The sequence below is a fragment of the Nansenia antarctica genome, assembly GCF_963989245.1.
Source record: "Nansenia antarctica genome assembly, chromosome: 1".
In the NCBI taxonomy this organism is placed as follows: Eukaryota; Metazoa; Chordata; class Actinopteri; order Argentiniformes; family Microstomatidae; genus Nansenia; species Nansenia antarctica.
The window spans coordinates 3,532,526-3,558,288 of NC_137674.1; the positions used below are offsets into that span (position 1 = coordinate 3,532,526).

Sequence of the window (25,763 nt, forward strand, 5' to 3'; positions counted from 1 at the left end):
TAGGCTACATTCATACATGTGGGTGCATAAAATGAGAACGCAGCCACACCAAATCTCTTCTTTTGTACATGTGGTACACAGAGAAAACCAGCGTCAGAAGACCTGAGAGCTCAGTATATAGACTGTGAAGAGCAGTATATTTTTATTATATATTTAGATTTTCAGTCAGACAGTTTTTCATCCTTTCAATCCGTTTTTTATGTGAAGCTACTTTTTGTGTCTGAAGCTACTTTGACTTCACGTAACAAGTTGACCAGAATGTGACGATCTGAACTCTGTTGTGTTGCAGGTGAAGAGTAGGAGCACAAAGAAGAGCGCCAAGACTGATGCAGGTGAGAGATTTCTGTTGACTTCTCCCTGTAGAGTCCCTATGTTGAAGACTTGGTTTGATGAGAAGAAAACATTTCTTTCATTCCTATTAAACATCCGATCACAGACAATGATAATGACTTGAACATCATTCCAATATCCACATGCTAACATTCATTATGAATGCATGGCCATACATATCATTTTGAATGCAAGGCTGGGAAATGGCTCCATCATGGTATGCTAGTGTGAATATTGTAAACACAACCATTGATTGTCTTAATGTACTACAGACTATATTTCATAGCTGGCAATAAAACCCCAGAATCCTCTCTGTTTGGTTCTTTTAGCTCCTTCTGTGATGTCCTCTGCTTCCGGAACGAAGTGTGAGGACAGAGGAGCAGTAATCAAGCTGCTGGCGGAGGAAGGCGTGGCTGGTGCCCTGATCAACACAGATCAGGACTCCTTCCCCATCCTGATGAAGTTCATGAAGGGTCTCACTGATGAGTCAGTATTATGCGCTCTACTGTATCTATGCTCCCTATGTTTCTATACACACCCAATATTTTGCACCCTGCGCATAAACAGTACAACAAGTGTGAGCCAAGACCAAAACAACTGAAAATGTTGACTTGTTTCTTCACCAGGCAGTGGACGGTGATCCATGACGGCATGACAGACCCTGTAAGTGTATTTGATGTGTGTGACTTTAGAGTTAGCAGGCATACCATACCAGTCATTGTTTGTGTTGTGAATCAGTGAATCCAAATGATTACCTTCTTTAAGCTAAACACCAACTAATTCTTCACTCTCTGAATGAACACAGATGACCAAGGCGAAGCTTGACATCACGGGTCGAAAGATTGTCCAACTGGTCGCCGACACGGTCATAGAGGTCCTCCTCCCGACTCTACAGCGGGTCATAGAGCTGAGTGAGGCCAGGGATGCTGCAGTCTCTCAGAGTGGGTCAGAGCTCTCCTCCACCACCTCTCTGGAGGAAGGAGAGGCCCAGTCCCCGTCTGCGAGGTATGCTATAATCACAGCCACGCCTCTACGTAATGACTACTATGATCATAACATGATGATCATTTTTACGTTGTTTTGTTTTAGAACCAAATGTTTGTTGCACAGTTAAAGTGTTGGACTTTATCAATGCTGATAATACAATAATTTTTTTGGTGATGAAATGTTTTGACCATAGACAAAATACCAACAATAATCAGAATAACAAGTAACAACGTACTGTCGAAGGTCAAATCTCTCTCCACTACATCAGAATCTGATGTGAGCCACCAATGTGATAACTCTTATGCTTTTATCCCCCAGGGATTGATAAAGTTGAATTCGATTGAATTTAATGTCATATTTGTCTTTATTTTGAAGTTCCCAGACTTTGCAGCAATGTGTGTCCGGAGGATCACCTCCCCTGGATGATCCACTCCAGGTCCACTTTGGGATCACAGAGGACACCGTCCTCCAATCACTGGGCTCTATCTCCTCTGGCCCATTTGATTTGACCAGACCTGTGGTGAGAGACGTCCTGAAGCAGGTGAACTCGGACGTCTCCTTGATAATCTCCTTATCAAGGTCAGATAAGTCCAACCTGATAGTCTGCGACAGGGACACCACCATGTCCGCGGCTAGGAGGATGTTGCACGTGGTGTGCACCAAGCTCCGGGAGTTGGGGATCACCAAACCAGTGGTGCCAAAGGTCAAGGTCACGGCCTCTAAGACCGACCTGGGGTCAGTGGCGGCAGACGTCATGACTGCCATCGTTGAGACGGTGGAGTCCTGCAGCACTGCTGATCAGGGGGCAGCTGACATGCTCAGACAGTTGGCAGAGAAGATCAGCACGATCAGCTCTGTCTCTGATGAGGACGGATCCTCTGCTGGAGCACCGCATAGACGCGTGTCCTCCTCTTGCAGTGTGGGACACCTCAGGAGTGTGAAGAGTGAGGAGTTTCACTCCGAAGCCACCAAGGCCGTGAGTGCAATTCTGTGCCGGAATAGCATTATATCTATAGATATAACCATGGAGGAGGCCTCAGACATTGTTGATGAGTTTGTGGCAGACATGAGGTCTATCACTCACTCAGCTGGGTCTGGTGCTTCAAAGGAGGAGTCTCTGCCTGTTGCCCTGACCCTAGTTCAGAGGCTTCAGAGAAGGCTGGGAGCGTTCTTCGCGCGGCTGTTGTCTTTTAAAGGCACAAGCCAGAAGAGCAAACTGCCCTCAGACCAGGATAGATTCATCCATGGATCTACTCTGGTAAAAGCGGGGTCTTCTCACAGTGAGCCTCTGTTTCCATCCACCTCACTGGTTGGAGTAGAGCTGCATAGATGTCAGAGTGAATGCTCTCTACCGATGCTGGCTCCATCCACCTCACTGGTTGGAGTAGAGCTGCATAGATGTCAGAGTGAATGCTCTCTACCGATGCTGGCTCAGCAGAGCCCTCCGGTGAGCCAGCTCAAACTCGTCCGCACGACCAAAGAGGTTCTGAGCGAGATTCTCCTCTTTTATAAGACAGAAGACGAGAGGACAGCCTCCGCTGGACCAACGGCATCTGATGAATCCCTCGCTGCCTGCGAGTTTGTGGAGGACGTGTTAACATGGTTAACGGAGTACTCCTCCTCCTCCTCCTCCTCATCAGAGAGGTTGTGCGTGTCTCCAAAGGCAGTCGTGAGCGAACTGTCCAAGGAGGACTTTCAGAGTCAAGCCACTGAGAAAGTGAGGGATGTTCTCTTGAGATCAGAGAGATGCTCCCTCAGTTCTTCCCACCACTCTGGGCTGTCACCTGCCAGTGCTGACTCGTCAGCATTAGACCTCGTCGGCATGGTTGTGAACAGTGTGAAGAGCCTGTTCCAGGACGAGGAGTCCTCAGCTGGTCCCAGTGTGCTGCCCACACACACTGAGGCCTCTGAGGTGTCCGAGGCTAGTGGGCTTAGTGCTAGTGATGGTGTGTCGGAGCTGAGACTGTGGTCTACAGCGCAGACCATCTTCAGAGATCTGAAGAGGAAGCTGAAGGAGTTCTTCACTCGGCGTGAGATGGATGCCTCTGAGCAGAGTGCATCGATGGCTAAGGCTAGAGACAGCATTAGCCAGATCCTGGTCGCCATTCAGGGTGACATGGTGGTAAAGTCAGAAATGGAGACCTCAGTGGAGCTACAGCAATGGCACAGTGCTGTAGGATCTCTGCTGGAGAATGTAGAGAGGGTGTGTAGTGAGGGTAGTCTCACATGTCAGCCTCCCACAGAGCTTCCAGCAGAAAGCAGTTTCCCCGTCGTCAGAAGCGCGACCTCTGACGAGTCTGTGCCGGAGGATTCCGTCGTCAGTGACTCCAAACAGCCGATGGCCGACGTGGTGCAAGTCCTGATGGACCACCTGGACCCGACGGCTCTTCAAGAGGTCACCTCTCCCGGAGCTGACCTCACCAGACGGGAGGAGCTTCTGTCCCAGGGGGGGATCCGCACCCTGACCAACGCCCTTGTGGACAGACTCCAGGGGCTGATGTTACTCCACAGTAGTCTGCCAGTGGACGTTGGGACCAGTGTGTCGGACAGTGTTCTGTCCAAACGGACACCGGCAGAGACGCGTGCGACGGTGTGCTCTGAGGTGCTCTACGCCTTTGCCGAGGAGTCGGTGAAGCGTTTGCTTCTTCCCGTGATCGTCCCTCCCTCATCATGGAGCATGGAGGTGGGAGGAGCTTCCAACAGCAACGCCCCGACCAGAGTCTCCAGCCACAAGAGCCTGCTGTCCACCAGCTCTTCGGAGATCTACAACGAGACAGTGGATCTGTTCTCCAGTGCCCTGGTCAACCAGGTGATGGCCCTATCAGTGGGATCCGACACCTCCACAGCCTCGGTCACACAGCCTCAGAGGGATGCTAGTGGGAAGAAGAAGAAAGGAAAATTCAGGAAATTCCTTTCAATGGTGATGCGCAAGGTAAAACAGAAATATACAGTGAATTTATAAGAGATAAGTCTTACCAGTTTATCATAAAACAGCAGACAATCTATGCATTGGAATAATGGGGTTTTAAGAGATATGTTCTGTCATTGATTCTTCTTCTGTAACAACTGATATAGTGCAAGAGGACCAACCGGGTAGGTGTCCAGGCTCCAGCCCCAGGACAGGAGGACATCAAGGTAGGTCTCCAGCCTCCAGCTCCAAGACAGGAGGATATGAAGGTAAGTGTCCCGCCTCCAGCCCCAGGACAGGAGGGCATTGAGGTTGCCCACGACGATGGACACAGCAGAGGTAAGTCAACATGTAGAACACATCGACCAAGGACATACTAACCATACTAATGAAGTATTCTATTCTGTAGCTATAGGCCTGGTGAAGCTCATATGAACTCTCTCTCCTCTCTCTAGCGGCCAGCCCAGTGACAGCTGTGACGACGCCTTGTGAGGGGAGCGGAGCTTCAAAGCCCAAGAAGCGTCCCCTCCTCCAGTGGATTCTCAAATCTGTGAGGAGCCTTGGCTGCTGCTGTCCACGCAGACAGTCTCCGTCCAACGAGACCCAGTAACCGTCTTCACGACGATGGACACAGCAGAGGTAAGTCAACATATAGAACACAGAGACCAAGGACATACGAACTAAACTAATGACGTATTCTATTCTGTAGCGATAGGCCTGGTGAAGCTCATATGAACTCTCTCTCCTGTCTCTAGTGCCCGGCACAGTGGCGGCTGTGACGACGCCTCCAGAGGATGCATCAAAACTTAAAAATTAAATAATTTGGATTCAATTCCTTTTGCTTGTGCATTTTTCATATCTTATGAACTTGTTATGCTGAAGATTGTGTAACTAGATAAGTGGTCTTAACAATATCATAGCTAGAAGCAACTGCGATTACAGCAACAAATATAGTAGCTAAGCATGTTTACAGCCATGCCTGAGGCAATATCCCAATAGAAATGTAATCATAATAAGAATCATATACAAGAATCATATACAAGAATCATAACAAGAATCATATACAAGACATATAAGGAATCATTAGAAATATACATGAGCTAGAAATGGTAGGCCTACTGAAGAAAGATGGTCATACATTCTCCCTCCCTCCTTGATACTAAACAACAAAGTATGAATGAATGAATGGACTTTATTGTCATTGCTACAGTACAGGTACCAAACAACGACATTTAGGAGGGGTGGCTCCCCTGGTGTTAGGAAAGGGGAAAAAAATAAACTTTTTAAAAAAATCACAAGAAGGGAAGGAGCTGGTTTACATAAATAAAGGCTATGTACACTATCCACTGTACTATACTGTACAGATAGACGACTAGGGTTGTCATATTGCACAATATAATTATTTCACATTTGTTTAAAGTGTCACAGTTTGCAGGCTTGAAATGTACATGTTTGTGCCTCAGCACTACACCTGATTTTTTCAGGCCAGCAGCTGCCATCAATCCGTCCAGACTGTCCAGGGCCCAGAACTTAGGTCTTTGCTGTGTTCAGGGCCTGGACGGCCCTGTGGTAGAAGCTTCTTCTTCTTCGGCGTATGGGTAGTTGTTTTTCCTCTCCACTCCACCAGGCTCGGGGCCGAGGGGCTACCCTTTTACCACCCCGAGACCTGGTTGAGGGGCTCACCCGGGCTATATTTCTGGACACCCCTCCAGAAGCCACGTCATCGTCTCGTCATCTAATACCGACAGACCATGCATCCCGTTGGGTGGGTGGTACACCGGGCAATCCAGGATAATATGGTCTGCGGTTTGGTCCTCTGCGCCACACTCGCACGACGCATTTGGGGCCAAGCCCCATCTGTGCATTGATGAGCGGAAACGCCCGACGCCGGTCCGGAGACGATTGAGCCTCACCCAGGATAGCCTTGGCAAGTCCATCCCGAGGGGCTCAGCGCCGGCGACTGGGATGTGGTCGCGGAGTTTGGAGGTGTTAGCCTCCCACTCCGCGCGCCACATATAATCCGCCCATCCTGCCGCACTGATGTTGAGATCTCTGCATTGCTGCCTGAGATCCTGTGCGGCAGGCACAAATGGGTGTCTCGACTTGAGACGCCGGGAGGGCTCCGCTGTTATAGTGAGCCTATCATGGAGCAGATGGTTATTAAGCTCCGCGGCCCGGCAGGCGAGACGTGCTGTGGCTCCCATGCGGCGGAGGCCTGCGGGCTGGATGCCTGCTAGGATGGGAAGGTTGTCCACGGGGGTAGGACGCAGGCATCCTGTCACAATGCGCAAGGCTTCGTTTATAGGCGAGTCGATGAGGCGGGTGCGGGCACTGCGACACCATACTGGGGCGCAGTATTCACTAGTTGAATAAACGAGGTAGAAGCTGTTCTTCAGTCTGTTTGTCCTTGCGGCCAGGGTCCTGAACCGCCTTTTCGAGGGCAGCCTGGTAAAGTGTACGTACCCAGGGTGGGTCGGGTCCCTGGAGATCTTGGAGGCCTTCCTGAGACAGCGTGTGTTGTACAGCTCTTCCAGAGAGGGGAGGGGGGCGCCGGTGATCTTCTGTGCTGTTCTCACGACTCTCTGTAGCGCATTTCTCTCCGCTGTTGTGCAGCTGGAGAACCAGTTGCAGATGCCGTAGGTGAGGATGCTCTCCACTGCGCCGCGGTAGAAGGTCACCAGTATCTCCTGCTTGCTGTGTTCCTTCCTGAGGACTCTCAGGGTGTATAGCCGCTGTTGTGCCCTCTTGATGGTGTCTTTTGTGTTGTCCTTCCAGGTCAGGTCATCCCGCATGTGCATCCCCAGGAATCGGAGGGTTGAGACTCTCTCCACGCTCTCTCCGTCGATGAGCAGGGGCTGGATCTCAGACTTTTTCCTCCTGAAGTCTACGATGATTTCCTGGGTCTTTCACTTGTTCAGCAGCAGGTTGTTAACCTTGCACAGCTTGCTCAGTTGCTCTACCTCATCCCTGTACGCCGCCTCGTCCCCCCCCGAGATGCATCCCACCACGGTGGTGTCGTCTGCAAACTTTACGATGGAGTTGCTGGGGTGGACGGGGGTGAAGTCGTAGGTGTAGAGGTTGTAGAGGATGGGGCTTAGCACGCAGCCCTGGGGGGACCCAGTGCTGAGTCTGAGGGCTGTGGAGGTGTGGGGGCCCACCCGCACCCTCTGGGGGCGGTCGGTCAGGAAGTCCTTGATCCACGCACATATAGAGTGTGATAGACCCAGGTCTAGTAGTTTGGTCACTAGCCTGTCTGGAAGGATGGTGTTGAAGGCGGAGCTGAAGTCCACGAAGAGCAGTCTCGCGTAGCTGTTTCCCCTCTCCAGGTGGGATAGAGTGGCGTGGAGAGTCGTCGCGATGGCGTCCTCTGTGGACCTGTGGGCTCTGTAGGCGAACTGTTATGGATCCAGGTTGGGCGGGAGGCGTGTGAGTATGTGGGCCCGGACTAGTTTCTCGAAGCACTTCATGATGATTGGTGTGAGTGCCACCGGGCGGTAGTCGTTTAGGCAGCTCACCGTGCTTTTCTTCGGGACTGGGATGATAGTTGAGGTTTTCAGGCAGGGTGGGATGGTGGCCTGGGACAGGGACTGGTTGAAGATGTTGGTGAAAACCCCGGCCAGCTGGTCGGCGCAGTCCCTCAGCACCCGTCCCAGGACGCCATCCGATCCCGAGGCTTTCCTGGGGTCCACCGCCTTCAGTACGCGTCTCACTTCATGCTCTGTGAGGGTGAGGCTGCTGAGAGCTGGAGAGAGTGGTGTTTGTGTTGTGGTTACCTCCGTTCGCCCCTCGTCGAACCGGGCGTAGAAGGTGTTCAGCTTTCCCGCCAGCAGGGGGTCGTCCTCTGCGGCTGTGAGCCTGTTGGCTCTGAAGTTTGTCATCTGCTGAACCCCCTGCCACATCCGCCTGGAGTCGTTGCTCAGGAGGCATTCCTCAATCTTCTCTCTGTGGTCTGCCTTGGCCGCTTTGATTCCGCGCTTTAGGTTATGGTCATTTGACCCCCAAGGCGGTAGTAGGTAAAAAAGGTAGGTATGTAGGTAAAAAAGGCACGGTTGTTCTAGTGTTAAAAACACACAAAACCAATGTCCAAAAATACACACACACACACACACCTGCTCTGGAGTGCCACCATCATCTGCATGGATCCTCGAGTCTGCCCCGAACTGCAGTAGGGTCTGCACTGCCTGAAGATGACCCCCAAACGCAGCTCTGTAGAGCGGTGTCCGTCCAAATGCACCCTGTTTAAAAAACAACAACAACACTGCCTGACACATTTTCACACTTTGGTGGTTGGGGGGCACTCCTTTCCTGACAAAGGGGTTAATATTTCTTGTTGATGGGATGGCAACTTCTCTCACCTGTGTGTTGATGTCAGCCCCTCTCTCCACCAATAGGGTGATGACCTCTGGCTGACCCCCAGCTGCTGCTTCTGACACAGCCGTGTTGCCGTGGGCGTCGGAGATGTTGATCATGCGGAGCTGGTTGAGCAGGCGCTGGCGCTTGCCTGCCTCATCAGACCCGAGGCCACGCTTTGTGTCCCTGTCAGAGACCTGAGTAGAACAATCATCTCTGGAATTCACCACACCCTCAGGTTCACCAAAGGCAGAGTCTATTAGCACTCTATTTGCACTCTAACCCTAACCCTAATCCACTCTGAGATTCTTTTGAATTAAAAGTGCAATACAAATTAAATATATTATTATTATTATTATTCTATCCAAACCACAATCATTTACACAATAGAAAGATATACTGTATATACATATATGTACACATATATATATATATATATATATATATATATATATATATATATATATGTATATCTCATGGTGATGTACTAATCAATCAGTGGCCATTATTCATAACAAATACATGTGCTTTATGACTTGGTGAATCTGTCAATGAATATCTTCGGCCCCTTTCCACATAGAGGCTGTATTTTAGTCTTACCTCCTTCATAACAGCTAAGACCACCTCTGCCTCTCCATCAAATGCTGCTTCCAGAAGTCGTGTCCGCATAAGCTGCTCCTCCTTCTTCCGTTGTCTCTCTTCCTCTTCCTTCTTCCTTTCGCGCTCCGCCTCTTCCTGTTCTCTGAGCACTAGTGCCACAAAGGCCTACACGCCACAATTCAACAAAGGGCACATGGACATGGATGTTATAGGAAACAATAAAGGCATATTTGGCAATCACTAGCTAGCAGACATGAATATTAACTGACAGATGCACAACAGTTATTCAAGAGCTCTTTTGTTTAAAGTATGTTTCACATGATCCTTTTTTTTATTTATTTTTTTTGGAATGGAGTTAAGTGGCCTTGCGGTTAGAGTTTACGCCCTGAGATTGGGAGGTTGAGTTTGATCCCCGGCCGAGTCATACCAAAGACAATAAAAATGGTACCCGATGCCTCCTTGCTTAGCACTCAGCATAAAGGGTTGGATTGGGGAACAGACCCTGCGACATGCCAGCATCATGTTCAGGGGTTGTACGGAAACAGGAGATAGGCTCCTGCCCTATGGGCCATTAGGCTCGAGAACCATCGGTTCTCAAGGCTACTTACTTTAAGTTTAAATTAGGACTGTCAACGTTAACGCGTTAACGCATGTGATTAATCTGGAAACGCGATAAAGACAAATTAACGCATGATTAATCACGTGACCAGGGTTGCCAGATGGGATTGACAATTTACAGCCTAACCAGTCTATAACCGTTAAATCCAGTAGCCCATTCGGCAGTAACCCACCCCATAAATACAAATATTGATTCTCGTCTCTTTAGTATTACAGTACATACTGTATCAGCAGCTGACCTCTTTCTCCAAGCGCTCCATCAGATCCTCATAGTTCTGTTTTTCCTTCTGTCTCCTGGCCCGTTCTCGCCTGGCCAGCAGCCATCTCACGGCACGCTGGATGGTCACTGCAGCTCGCTCCTCTTGACTGGGCTCCACATCTACTATAGCAATACAGATACAGTATACTGCTGAACACTTTATTAGGAACACTATACTAGGACTGGGTAGGGCCTCCCTTTGCATTCAAAACAGCCTCAATTCTTTGTGGTATTGTTTCCACAAGATATTGACTTCTGGTCCATGATGACATGATTGCATCACACAATTCTTGCAGACTTTTCAGGTTCTACCACATCCCAAAGGTGTTCTATTGGATTCAAATCCGGTGACTGGGAAGGCCACTGATGAAGAACACTGAAGTCTTGTGACATGGTGCATGTGACATGGTGCATGATCATACTGGAAGTATCCATTAGAAGATGGGTACATTGGGGCCATGAAGGGATACACATGGTCAGCAACAATACTCAAATAGGCTGTAGCATTCAAGCGATGATTGATTGGTATTAACAAGCCCAAAGTGTGCCAAGAAAACATTCCTCACACCGTTACACTACCTCCACCAGCTTGGACTGTTTTTAGGGCATTTCTGCTTTGTATCGGGATAGAGACCGTAGAGATTGACAGGAAGGATGGGTGAGAGAGAGGAGGGATGACATGCAGAATAGGTCGATGATTAGAATCGAACCAGAGACCCTGTGATTACATGGCATGTGCTATGCCATCCAGGCGCCTCACCAGCTTGGATTGTTGACAGATGAGATGTTCCTAATAAATTGATAAATGTATTGAATATAAATAAATTGAACCTGTACACCTTCTCATTCATGCAATTATCTTATCAGCCAATCGTGTGGCAGCAGCACAATGCATCAAATCCTGCAGTTACGGGCCAGCAGCTTCAGGCAATGATTACACCGATCATCAGAATAGGGGAAAAATGTCATTGATTTTGATGGTGGCATGATTGTTGGTGCTATAAGGGCTGGTTTGCGTATTTCTAAAACTGCCGTTTTCTAAAACTGTCTCTAGTAAGTAAGTAAGTAAAATGTATTTCTATAGCACCTATCCCAGACCAGGGGTCAAAAAAGTGCTTTCCAAAATACAAGAACATAATAAAACAGCAAAAGTCATAGCAGGTTAAAATAGGCAAACAAGTGAAAATAAGAACAAGTAACAAACAACAAGTGTACAACAATATCAACAGGACACAGAAAGACAGGCTTTTGAGGTTAGCCAAAAGCCTGTCTATACAGGACAGTCTTTAGCTGTTTTTTAAAAGCCTCGACCGAGACCGCCGATCTAAGATCCAAGGGAAGAGCATTCCAAAGCTTAGGAGCTTTTACTCAGAACGGTACAAGAAAGAAAAAAACATCGAGTGAGCGGTAGTTCTGTGGACGGAACCTCCTTGTTGATGAGAGGTCAACAGAGAATGGCCAGACTGGTTCAAGCTGAAAGGCTACGCTAACTATAGCTCCTGTGAAAACTATACACAATCGCCTCAGTGTAAACACACATAAACTTTTCATACTGCCAAATATTTGTTTGCCCAGGGTGACCTCACCTTGACTACAACAGCCCATTCATTGTTACTAAGCCATGTTATCAAATACCGTATCAATTACACTGCACATGTTTATATAATACTGATAACCTGATTTGTTGCATTCATCTTCGTAAAAGTGGATTAAATTAGTTTTAAATTAATTCCCAAAAGCAATACAACTGGGTAGAGCATACTGGCATAATAGTTCATCTGTTAACTAGGGGGAGAGGCAGCAATTGTAAACTGTGAATCCTGCTCTATGGTATGTAGTGAGCCAACTATTATTGTTTAGAGAGACTTACTGCTCCTTGGTATGTTGTCAGCCAACTACTATCACTTAGAGAGACTTACTGCCCCTCTGTGTTCCTTAGGTGGTGCCTAGAGGAAACAATGAGGGATTGTTTTCAAGCCTGAAGCCTAAAGTTGCATCATTCTCCCTCCCGGTTTACCTATTGCTACGAAGAGTAAACCGAAAGTTGTGTAATGTGAGCTAAGCAATGTATCCATTCATACAAACTCACAAAAGGCCAGTTACGTAATTTCACTGATTATGGCAGGTATGAGAGCAGGACCGAGCCTTCACAGGCAGAGCTGAACATGTCAGAGGAATGGGTGTGTTTGAAACATTGTGGTTGAAAACATGTTTCTCAAAAGGTAAAACAAATCTGACAAGATAGCCTGATTGACTGATTAGATAAGATGGTAAACTATGTAAGGATGTTTATGTTGTATGCTTATAACAAGATTAGACCATATCTCACCCATACTGTCTCAGACAAATATTTACATGCAATCATTCTCTCAACAATATCATACTGGAGGAAAAGGAAATCATTTGCACCAATAGCAAGACTATTATAGAGCCTACACGATTCATGGCAACCTTCCCCCATGGACTCACCACCGCACTGCACTTTCACACTCCCTTTCACAATCCCTTACTTTTCAAAACTGCACGAACAATCTATTCATTAATGAATGAATTAATGAATGGTCTTTATTGTCATTGCTATAGTACAGGTACCAAACAACGAAATTTGGGAGGGGTGGCTCCCCTGGTGCTAGGAAAGAAAAAAAACAAGAAAAAAAACAAGAAGGGAAAGGAGCTGGTTTACATAAATAAAGGCTATGTACACTATCCACTATACTATACTATACTGTACAGATTAAATCTCTCTTTCAGATCTCAAACAAAACAATAACTCCCGTCCAACACTTACAGCTCTACTTCCAAGACAAAATACAAGACAAGAAAGCATCACTAGGTCAATTACACGTGCACTTCTCCCAGTCCCATCAGCCTACAGAAACAACTATGGTCAGAGATAATTTTTTCACACATACACCAACATCTGGAATGATGACATCCCATATTACAATAGACAAACAAACTCTATTGCACATTTCAAACAGGCTTACAGTATAAACACCATCTGATAGAAGGATACACCTGCAACCACTAATCCAACTCAACACTGTCTTACTCACTCCCCTTTGTCCTCTCCTTTTAATGCTGTGTAGCTGTTTAACTGTTCTCCCTTTGTCTTCCCTGTGTGATTGTTCTCTATTGTCTACCTTCTGTATTGTTTATGTGTTTCTGTCCTGTATGCTGCAGAACAGGAACCTGCTGCAAACCAGTTTTAACTGAGTCAGGCCAGTCTGACTGTAACCCATTTTAACATCCGTAATATTACAATGTTAAACTTTTTCCTGTATAATAATGAATTTAAAATTAAAGGACGATGAGTGAGTGACAGAGAGCAAAGGCCCCATTTGGTAATATGTATTTGAATGAAATACTATCATAAAATGTCCACTACTAGTGGATGGGTATGACATTGATTAATTGATTTGTCTGCAAATTAAGTCGATGACTGGTTATGATATCTTTACTTCACATGCTATTGCAAAGTTGCCACCTCGTGTATTTTTTGAGACGCCTCATCTAATTTACTGTGTCAACTGTAACTGTTATGTTAATGCGCATATAATGTACCTTTTATGGAAGATTAGTTATCCTAACAGATGTCATAATGCTTTGGCTTTACGTTGGCTACTGACATTAACTGTAAAGTCAACATTTCGCTGTTTCCAATGAATGCAAAACGACATTATTGTTACTTGATATTCAGTGGTATGTAGATGTTATGACAGTGTCATATGACAGTTATGTTTATAACAATATTATGCTATTAGACATAATGTTAAAATACAAAGAAGAAACTACTTTTCTTTGTTGGTTGGACAGTCTTGGCAGCAGGGGTGTTGCCTCCCTTCTCAGCAGGCTTGCCTTTGCCACCCTGGGCCACACCAGTGCTCATCTGTCTGCGCTGTGGGGATGCTGCACCTGTCCACAGAAACACACAAGACACACATGCAAACATCTTTAGCAACAGCTGGTAATTTCTAAGCTGTGACAACAATTTTTAAGGTACACAGAACATATACAGATGTGAGGATTCCTACAATGTGAAGGAGACAGAGCTGTCTGAAGCCGGGCATGTGACGCATAGGCGACTCCTGATTGGTTTAAATCTCATGCTACGAACACACACACACACACACACACACACACACACACACACACACACACACACACACACACACACACACACAAGTGGGTAGTTTCTAACAAATCCAATGCCAATGGCAGGACACTTAATGTAGCCTACTGGTTAGGGCAGGTGGATGTAATTCCTACGCAGGGACTAACCTGCCTTTGGAGATTGTGCTGTTACCCCCAATGGTGCCTTAGCTCCAGTTCTTCCTTTGCTTTTAGTGTTGCGGGAAGAACTCATATTTATTTTTAAATGTGTATTTGTCAAACAAAGACAGCTAGGCTTAGCAAGAAGACAGTTGGATAATTGACTGTGAGGCTGAAACGTTACTAGCCATTTAACTGACAAGCTTATAACAGTGTGTCGTAAATGTTTCAAACAATGATAGCCACATTAGATACATTCACTCCAGCGAACAGCTGTTGTTGCAAGACACATTCATGTTCCTTGGAAGTAGCAGATTAACTGTTTCAGTCTTGACACTTCCTGGACGCTTGCCTGTAACCATAGTAACACCAGACACAGAGGGCAACATCTGGTAACTAATATAAGGAAAGTTGGCAAGCCCACAATTAGGGGAAACTGTCATCAAATAAAATAAGGTTAATTTATACAGGGTATCCGCGGTGTCTTGAAAAGTATTTTAAAAGTCTTATCACGATTTTATGAGGTCTTGAATTTTGTAGGTATTTTTCTGAATTAGACTCAGTCCAAAGAGTTTGAGTCCTAAAAACTTTTAGTAAAAGTTCGTGAATTTATTAGTTTTATTTAAAAAACAAAGATGAACCGGAGACTGTGTTGTATGATAGTGGTCTAGTCTATTGCAAACTAAAACTGTTAAGTTAAAGGTGACGTCACTGATGTAAACGGTTACAGCTCCAAGTGGCGGTGAGGTCTGGAAAAATATTGACAAGGTCTTTAAAAAGTCTTAGAAAGGTATTGAAATTAACCTCAAGATTCCTGTATATAGGCCTACTGTAGTGACTACATTATGGGTTCATGTTCTCCTCTTACTGTTGGTTGTGTAGTGGGAGGGAACCAGTTCTGGCACTAGGGGCAGAGGGGAGGATTATTAACGTTGCACCTTCCTGTTTAGATACACGAGTTTTGGTAACCATTTTCTGGTCCTGTACTGAGAGTACAAGTTGTTGTTTTGATTAAACAGTTATCATTACGTTGCCTACGTCTTTCCTTTTTCCTCCGGCACTACACTGGTGACCCGACGTGGATTTTTGTTAACGTAATTGTGTACGAAAACCAGCGACGAACATTGCAATCCTGCAAAATGTCCGGGCGAGGAAGACGTTCAAACCAGCGGCAGCCATCACCATCCCCTGTCAGGGTAACGCGTGGTGCGCACACTCCCACTCTCAAGCTACCAGAATTCTGGGACTCAACGCCTGCTGCATGGTTTGCTATTGTAGAGGCACATTTCAATAAAAGTGACATCGATGACGACGACGACCGGTACAACCATGCTGTGGCAATGTTGGGCAGCTCCACCGCGGCTCGAGTGGTAGGTTTTTTGTCTGCTCCCCCGACGACGAACAAATATGAGCGCCTCAAGGCCCTGCTTCTAGAGACATTTGAACTGTCCACTGCGGAGAGGGTGCGTCGCCTATTTGCCATGTCGGACTTGGGTGACGAGAGGCCTTCTGCGAGCATGGAGAGGATGCTAAACCTGCTCGGTACAGAAGACCCCATGATCCTCTTCACAGAGCTGTTCATGCGCACATTGCCAGCTCAAGTTAGGATGGCGCTGGCCAACACCGCCATCATGGAGCCCCGCGCCCTGGCCAGGGAGGCGGACCGGTTCGTCTTGGCCATGCCTCAACGGTCCCCCGACCTGCTCGCTCCCGCGGCCGCCCCGCCACCCGACCGTCGCAGGAGAGCGAAGGATGACGCCAGACCTTCTGGCCAGCAGGGTAACGCTGCGGGCCATTGTTTCTACCACGCCACTTTTGGCGCCAAGGCCAAACGGTGCCGCTCACCCTGCACCTTCGGACCGACGGGAAACGGCGGGGCCGGCGCTCAGTAGTGGCCCTGAGCGCTGGCGTCACCAACAGGCTGCTCTTCATACAAGACACCGCCTCTGGTCGCAGTTTCCTTTGTGACACAGGTGCCCAGTGGAGCATCATTCCGGCAGAGAGATCGGATATGGCGAAGGAGGAGCGTGGTCCGCAGTTGGCAGGCGCGGACGGCACACCTATCTGCTCTTACGGCACTAGGGCGGTGGACGTGTGCTTCGGAGGGCAATGTTTTTCGTGGGATTTTGTCATAGCGGCTGTCACATTTCCCCTCCTTGGTGCGGATTTTCTGTGCGCCCACAACCTGTTGGTGGACGTGGGGAACAGGCGCCTGGTCAACTCACAGACTTTCGCTTCATTCGCCTGTACGCAGGGGGAGGCGGTCTACAGCGGGTGGTCCAATACGCTCGCCGAAAGTGACCAGTACCTTCGGCTGCTCGCCGAATTCCCCGACCTTACCAAGCCCACCTTCTCCGCGCCCACGGTGAAACACGGAGTGGAGCACCACATCGAGACCGAGGGGCCTCCCCTCCACGCCAGGGCCAGGCGCCTCAACCCGGAGAAGCTGGCCATCGCCAGGGCGGAGTTTGCGCATATGGAGCAGGTGGGCATCGTTCGGCGCTCGAGCAGCCCCTGGGCGTCTCCCCTGCACATCGTCCCTAAGTCAGACGGCGGGTGGCGCCCATGTGGGGACTACCGCCGCCTCAACGACGCGTCCGAGCCTGACCGCTACCCGGTCCCACATGTCCAGGACTTTTCAGCGAACCTGGCAGGCAAACGCTTCTTCTCCAAAGTGGACCTGGTACGGGGGTACCATCAGGTGCCGGTGCACCCCGAGGACGTCCCTAAGACGGCCGTAATCACGCCATTTGGGCTCTTCGAGTTTCTGCGGATGCCGTTCGGCCTGAAGAACGCGGCGCAGACCTTCCAACGCCTCATGCACTCGGTGCTCCGGGACCTACCATTCCTCTTCGTCTACTTGGATGACATCCTCGTCGCAAGCACCACGGAGGAGGAGCACCTGTCCCACCTCCGGGCCCTTTTCACACGGCTCAGCCAACATGGGCTGATTGTCAATCCGGCGAAGTGTGAGTTCGGACGGAACGCCATCGACTTTCTCGGGCACCGGGTCTCCGCAGAGGGGGTGACCCCCCTCCCCTCGAAGGTAGAAGCTGTCGCTGCTTTCCCGCGCCCCAGCACAATCAGCGAGCTCAAGGGGTTCATCGGGATGGTAACCTTCTACTATCGCTTCCTCCACCACATCGCTCACATCCTGCGGCCTCTGTACGATGCCCAGAAGGGCAAGACTCTGAAGCAGCCGGTGGACTGGACGGCGGAGCGTGTCAAAGCCTTTCAGGACACCAAGGCGGCCCTGGCCCGCGCTGCCATGTTGGCCCACCCCTCGCCCTCGGCACCCACTGCTCTCACCACGGACGCCTCTGACTTTGCTGTGGGAGCGGTGTACGAACAGTGGGTTGGGGACGCCTGGCAGCCTCTTGCATTCTTCAGCCGCCAGCTGTCTCCCAGAGAGCAAAGGTACAGCACATTCGACAGGGAGCTCCTCGGGCTGTGGCTTGCTGTCAGACACTTCCGTTTTTTACTGGAGGGCCGCGAGTTTACGGCCTACGTGGACCACAAGCCACTCACGCACGCCATGTCCAAGGTGGCGGAGCCGTGGTCCGACCGCCAACAGCGCCAGCTCGCCTACATATCCGAGTTCACCACAGACATCCAGCACGTTGCTGGGAAGTCCAACCAGGTCGCGGATTGTCTCTCCAGGGCGGTGGTTGGTGCGGTCCAACTGGGTTTGGACTACGCGCGCATGGCTGCAGACCAGGCCGCCGACCCCGCCGTCCAGGCTCTCAAGTTGTCGGACACAGGACTGCGCCTAGAAGAGGTGGTTTTCGGTGACGCAGGGGCCACGCTCCTGTGCGACGTCTCCATGGGTCAGCCACGACCGGTGGTCCCCGCCAACTGGAGGCGCCCCGCCTTCGAGGCGATACACGGCTTGTCTCACCCTGGTAGGAAACCGTCCTCACGGCTGGTGTCAGAGAAATTCGTCTGGCATGGGCTCAAGAGGGATGTGAGGGCCTGGGTTGACACGTGCATCGCCTGCCAGCGCGCCAAGGTGCATCGACACGTCAAGGCCCCCCTGGAGCAGTTCTCTGTGCCTGAGCGGAGGTTCGATCATGTAAACGTGGACCTGGTAGGGTCGCTGCCCCCCGTCCTTCCCTGCAGGAGGACGTGATGGGCGATGTCACACCTCCTCCCGCACCTCCTGACTTTACCTACGATCGTAGGGGCCGGGCCATACGCCCTCCTCGCCGTGAGGATTTCCAATATTGAGGTGAACACTGGGGGGGCTGGTGTAGTGACTACATTATGGGTTCATGTTCTCCTCTTACTGTTGGTTGTGTAGTGGGAGGGAACCAGTTCTGGCACTAGGGGCAGAGGGGAGGATTATTAACGTTGCACCTTCCTGTTTAGATACACGAGTTTTGGTAACCATTTTCTGGTCCTGTACTGAGAGTACAAGTTGTTGTTTTGATTAAACAGTTATCATTACGTTGCCTACGTCTTTCCTTTTTCCTCCGGCACTACACTACCCTGTTATATCCAAGCAGATGATTGTTGAGACCAAACGTTTATTCAGTAGGCCTAGTAGTCTATCTATCACAAGGTTTCACCTCTGCAAAGACACGGGGGGACAATGACGTCATACCAGCCCAAACTAGGCTTGGAGTTGGATGCCAAAAACGCTGCTGGTGTTTTGCTGTTTGAGAGCTGAGGGAAAGGAACTCGAGGTATTTGTAGTTGCGGTTGTCTGAGGCGGGTCCAAACCTTTCATGGAAGTTAGTTGTCCTCCTATCTCCGTCCCGCATTCTCCCCACATGACTCAAGCACGAAAAAAAAAAAAAATCTGCTTTTTTTTCCTAGCGGGGCGTTCGTAAAATTGCTCCGAGAGAGCCGGAGAGCACACTGCGTTCGACCTCATAAAGCGACCGAGTAATTTGATTGGACAAGAGACGTTCCACGAGTGCTAATCAGATTTCCATAGCGTATTTACGAACGCAACCTTGGTTATGTAGCAATAAAGCCACGCAGTAAGGCTACGTTACTCTGGGTTTGAGGGTCTGTCCAGGAATACCGACAACTTTCAGAAAGAGGTCTGGAAGTAACGATTTACTACAACAAAAAACATGTTAAAAACGGGCCGGATTAAACTTTAAGAAGGTTAACAGTTGACGTAAGGTACGGTTCTCTAACTTTTCTAGGAACATATGGATGCTTGGAACTTTTTTATTTTCTTGTTGGATAATTGTGTTTTTCGACATTTTATTCATTTGTTCATTGTTTTCGTTTCGTTTATTGGTCATATTCGGATATCATGCAACCAAAAATAAATAGCTATACTTTTGTATTTATTTTGCCGAGCTCACTTGGATATTTGTTAGTCTGATCGAAATAGTGTTTTATACTTTGCATTTCTATGTAATTATGGGCTCTTGTGTATTTTCTGTGTGTTTCATATGCAATATATTTAAAGAAATGTATTTTTAATGGTGGATTAGACTGTTTAGACAAGATGACTGTTTAGAGAAGTTCTAGCCACACCCTTTCCTCTTTGCCTGACTCTTTTGGGGGTTTTGGGCAATGGGTGACACATCATGGGCACACGTTATGAAATGTTCATACATAGTTAAAGTATAATACATATCATACATAGTTGCAATATAAGTTGTAATAAGTAGCCTACTCACAATGATTGATACTGTCTGCTGCTACTGTGTAATCTACATATTATTTAGTTTCCATCTCTCCTCATGATCTGTTAAATTCTCCCATTGTATAATAGCCACATCTTGCATACTTTATTATTATCATACAAGAGACATTTATGGTGTTTTTGGCTGATTGTTGTATGCCCTCTCTCCTCAGATATCAGTATGGCGCACCGCTCACAGTGCTCTTCAGCCGGGGATAACCCCCTGGACCCCAACTACTTGCCTCACCATTACCGTGAGGAGTACCGGCTGGCCATCGATGCACTTGTCGAGGACGACTCCGGGGGCTACTATGAGTTTCTCCAGAGTGCAGATGTGGTGGATTTCCTATCCGGACAGGAGATCGACTACATAAAACACAAAGTACAGGATCCACTGTCACAGCAGAGCACTCAGCCTGAGGTGCAGCAGCAGCAGCAGCAGCAGTGTCTGGGGTCTGGGGATGACGTCTGCTCCTCAGACACATACTGGCCCGTCCACTCTGACCTGGACGCGTCCTAACGATTCCCACCGTAGTTGGGCGCTCCGCCACGCCCCCAGCGGGCTCGCCACGCCCCCAGCGGGCTCGACTCCGAAACGGCATACATTTTGCCGTCGCCGCGCCCCCAGCGGGCTCGACTGCGAAACGGCATACATTTTGCCGGACTGCATACATTTTCGCGCACTGCGTGGCTATTTTAAACATTACCGTTTCAATCAACCACGTAATATGTCACTGTCAGATATTTATTCACCAGAACTAGTAAAACAGAGGTAGAGGACAACAGAGGGGCCAGAAAAGTGAGCTGTAAAAAAATATTCCCTGACCTCTCTTAACGAGACGAGCGATAAGTTACATTAAATTACAATATCAGAGCATAAAAACATCACAGGAGAGACATGGCAAATGTGCGTCCATGAGTGTGAGTCCATCCCACCAGCTAAGCAGTTTTTGAGTCGATTAAAGTTTCATTTATTTCAGTTGTTCTGCCTATGTATCCTCTTGAGGATAAAACATGTGAGATCAGGTTTTGTATAGATTTGTAAAAATGAACATTAGAACCTGAAATGAACTGATTGAAAAGAACCGATTGATATGAACTGATTGAAAAGGGCCTATTGATATGAACAGATTGAAGTGAACAGATTGACAATAGCAGGCCTATTAAATACAATGGCAGTCAAAACTGTCCTTTTGAGCCGTCTTTGGGTCTTCAATATATACAAAGGGGTAGAGGAGCACCAAAATATTATGAATGAAAAAACCTTTATTGTCGCCAATGGGGAAATTTTGTTGTCAAACAGCTTAGTAGGGCAGACAGAAAACATTCAATAAATAAATACATAAAACTATAAAATATAATATATATATAACTGTTGCATATATAATATATAATATAATAATATAAAATTATGTTCTGCCTCGAAGGAACGATGAGAGAGGGGCACTGTAATCCACTGTGTCGCGCCTCTGTAGTGGATGAGGGGCACTGTACGGTAGTGTCCTGCCTCTGCAGTGGATGAGGGGCACTGTACGGTAGCGTCCTGCCTCTGTAGTGGATGAGGGGCAGTTCCTCAGTTCCTCCTTTTTGGCCAGGCTGGTGTTTGAGGCCACTGCAGAAGTCAAGTTGTGCCGCTTGACTGGTCGCCCAGCAGACAAGCGCCTTTTTGAGCCGCAGCTCTGCTTCCTCCGTGCCACAGCTGTGGGCTGGCAGCCAATCATTGGGCCTGGCCGTTTGGCGGCCCGCCTCAAAGTGACTGCCCGTCTGCTGGTCAGAGTACTGCTCCTTCCAAAGGTGTGGACAGCTGACAGTAGTGCAGCTGGGTTGTTCTTCAGCAGCTGATGCTGTTTGACCATCTTCACCAACCCAGCGGAGAAGAGGGGATCCTCTTGGCCTCTTCTTTTCAGATCCTCCATCATGTTTTCCAGACCATAATCTGTGATATCCAAGAAGAAAATAGGTTTGAATTAATTTACATACAGTGAGGGAATAGTTCTAAAAATGTCCATTATCCGCAATGCTATCCCAATCTCAGCAGAATCGTTGAATACCACAGTGCTCTGTCTGTATGGCAGTCACACTGAACCACATTCACCACTATTAACAAACACTGTTAACAATGATGATGATACAGGATGATACGGACCAGGCAGAGGAACATGTACTTCAGGGTCCTCTTCCATTGGACCAAAAGAATCTCCCTCATCAGCAGGACATTCACGTCTGCACACACTGCTTTTAAAAAGGTGCATAAGTATTACTGTCTGTCCCACCCACATGATTGATTATGAACTTTTTTTTTTTTTTTTTTTTTTTTTAGTTCACAGGTCCAAAAACATTTTATTCATTTCTGAGGTGAGGGTTCAACACAAAGAATACCCAACACACATGATTGAGCGGATTTCCCCCCCCCCCCCCCACACACACACACACCGTTTAACAAGGACACCTGTTTCCTCAAAAGCAGGGTTCCGTTGTCCAGCAGTCCCCTCTGCACCTCCGCTCTCTGGGGTAACATCCTGGTCTGGACCTCCTGCAGCTTCACACAGAATGGCAAACAAACTATATGGTGCACTACTAGGGAACACAGAGCAAACACAGCTGTAGTCGAAAATGTATTCTTCTACTAGAACCTGTTGCTACTTTGACACAGTGTATTGTGTGACCTAACCTGACTGTGATCACTTACCCAGGAGTGACTGATATGGCGTTCCCTCCAGCAGACTGAACTGTCTCAGAGGTTGGAAGAAGTCCACAGATACGGTTGCTTGAAAATACAAAAACAATGTTGAGATGAGCAAGTCTAATAGACTACAGTAGATTGTACCATGGTCTTTGCGATGATAGCACTCCAAGCATAAGAATTGTTATAATTCTTAATGCCTGTTGCTAGGCACGTTGTTTGGGTTACGTAAACATAGCAAAGCACAAATAATTTATATTTTACTGTAGGAGTATTTCTTTGTTTTTGGTAGGCAACTGTGTTATTAGGGCAGTAATTAGCTACGGTTCTTTGCCTCCACGATCGCGCATTAGTACTGTCCAATGCCTGCCTGCCTGCGTACCCGCTGACATCTTCATACAAATAATCTAGTACTAGTCCTTCCTTGTCCCCCTTCTCCTTTTTACCCTCTTCTTCACCTCTTCACTAGCTGATGTGTGGTGAGCTGTAGTGTGCACAAGCTGCAGCCTAAGCATCACCCAGGTGGGCGCTACACATTGGTTGTGATGTGGTGTGCCCCTTCTTCCTCTCCCACTGCACTTTGAGCATTGTTTGATGGAAAAGGGCTCTATAAATGGAATAAATTATTATTATTTTATCATTATAAATCATAAAAACCCAAAATTACCTCCTGATGTGAGCTTCAGAAGCTCAGCTTTCTGCTCAGCAGTAGTGGGAATGTAATTGTTGGACAAGCAGTGGTAGTGTTGCACCACTGCTTCTTGGTGCCTGCATGGTGCCCCTGTCTGTCCAGCTGGACAGGTGCACAGCTCAGACTCCATGTCCACCTCATACATTGCTGTCGACCCCTTGACCTTGAACAGCTTCACCTCAATCTGTCAGACATTAAGAAAGAGAAGATTCTGTTTAAACACTAACTCAGTGTTGAAAGTTTCTGTGAATCTAATAGTAGTAGTAGTAGTAGTAGTAGTAGTAGTAGTAGTAGTAGTAGTAGTAGTAGTAGTAGTAGTAGTAGTATTTAAAACTGTTACCTGCTGAATGTCGCTGGCTTCAATGCTGCTGTCATGAGCCAAGAAGCGGGAACGCTGGAAAGCCTCTCTGTGGCCAAGGGCAACATCAGTGATGCGGGCTACATAGTATGTCTCCAGCCGGGAGGTGAGCATATCAAAGAGCTGCGGAGGGTTGAACGCTTTGGTCCTCAGCATGATCTTGTCTTTGAGGACACGCATCGCCGCCTCCACAAAGTTATTTGTGGAGTTAGCTGCGTACTCGTTCCCTCGAGTACGCAGCTCCACTCTGAAGCTCAGCGCCCAGTCTTCCCTCCTGTTGTACAGCCGCTCCAGGTAGACCAGGTATTTACGGTACCTGGAATGGATTACAAGACAAAAAGTGTATTACATTAACTATAGAGGTGCATCTCCTTCTGTATGTATGCAATGTTACAGGCATGAAATGTGTGAAATGACCATTTGTCAACTAAGTATCTTCACTATTGTAAAGCTAACTGTCTCTAAACTCCACACTAACCTGACAGCAACTGGATTTTCCCTGGCCTGCCTGTACAGCCTGTCTACCTCAGAGACCTCCCTGCTGTACAACATGTCCCTGATGAAGGCAAAGAGGGTTTTCCTGTCTCCCTTCTCCACATCACTCTCCTTACTCCACAGCCACCTCCAGGTAGCTTGGAGGAGGTGGAAGGAGCAGAGCAGCAGTGTAGCCTCAGGAAATGCCTGCTTTAGAGCTCCCCTCTCTGCACTGGAGTCATCTGTCAGGAACACGCCAGGTCCTGCCTGTCCTTTCCCTGCAAAGCCTTCCCTTCCAATGAGCCCTTTCAGCAGCTCCAGCCCCTCAAAGATTGTGCCTTTGTCCTCCGCTTGAGTGATGATGATCCCAAGGGGAAGGCCACCTGCACATGTGTGTGTGAGGAGGAGGAAGACCCGGCAGTTCTCTCTGTCCATGTTCCCCGAGGAGTCGATGAAGCAGAGCTCCCCACTGTGCTTGTTGGTGTGAAGGCGTTTCATCAGTGGGGAGCATATCGCGATGAGAGGAGCTCCAGCAGAGGAAGTGGTCATCCTGGCACACACTTCTCCACACTTGGTGTTGTACTCCACCACCTGTCGTTCCAGAGCTTCCAGCATAGAAGGGCCTTGCTGTGCACCATACTCTCCCCTGCACACCTTTTGGAAGAGTCTGAACAAAAAAATGTTAGCCAATAAAGTTATAATATGCATGCTGTATACCGTTTCAAACTATACATCCCACTCCACTGCTCATATGTGTTCAAATGTGTGACACATACACAACCATCATCAACATAGTATTATACAGTCTCAACCCCAATCATGTGAGGGGTCTTTTGACAATACATACATAATAACTACAATATGATCTTAAAAAAAAGGTGCACCTTTGGACAAACTGGAGGTCTGGGCAGATCTCTCTGTTCGCTGAGGCATGGACATATCTCACGCCATACTGCATTTGCAGGTCGTGCTTCAACACACAAAGTGCTGATGTGGGAGAGTGGCCGATTTCAAAAAGCCTCGTCAGGCTCTCAATTGATGCCCCCCCCACATCTCTGTGCCCAAGGGCCTCGGCCACAAACAGGTTGTGGTTGTGGGTGTTCTTTACCCTGACTTCCAATGGGAAGTCAGGCATGTGTCTGTCCTTGCAGCTGTTGACAGAATCATATCAACATTATGTTAAGTTTGAGCCAGTGAATGAGGGAATCAGTGGATTGGTGAGGTAACAAGGAGGATGTGGATGAGTTGAAATACTTGGCGTCAACAATCCAAAGTAATGGAGAGCGTAAAATAGAGGTGAAGAAGATAGTGCAAGCTGGGTGGAGTGGGTGGAGAAGTGTCTTAAGAATGATTTGTGACAGAATGCTACCAGAATTCTACCACCAATAGTGAAAAGGAAAGTTTACACGTGGTGGCATTGTCTGACAAATAACTAAACAAGAGGCAGAGCTTGGTTTTGGACATGGCAGATAGGAGACAAGCTGGTAGGGGTAAGGATGCTGGAGATAGAGCTGAAGGAAAAGGCGGAGGCCTAAAAGAAGGTATATGGTGTGGTGAGGGTGGACCTGCAGATGGTTGGAGTGAGA

General features: G+C 48.0%; 1 protein-coding gene across 1 annotated transcript; it reads right to left on the minus strand.

The window, feature by feature from the left end:
* Positions 1-4,767: 4,767 nt before the first annotated feature.
* Positions 4,768-14,686, minus strand: LOC308174889 (IQ motif and ankyrin repeat domain-containing protein 1-like; the record flags this gene model as incomplete). The annotated part of the gene is made up of 7 exons (XM_080549999.1): positions 4,768-4,839; positions 8,335-8,460; positions 8,581-8,772; positions 9,176-9,340; positions 10,033-10,175; positions 13,848-13,967; positions 14,677-14,686. The coding sequence occupies 7 exons, from the start codon at positions 14,684-14,686 to the stop codon at positions 4,768-4,770; spliced, it is 828 nt and encodes a 275-aa protein (XP_080406125.1).
* Between the last annotated feature and the right edge of the window lie 11,077 nt (positions 14,687-25,763).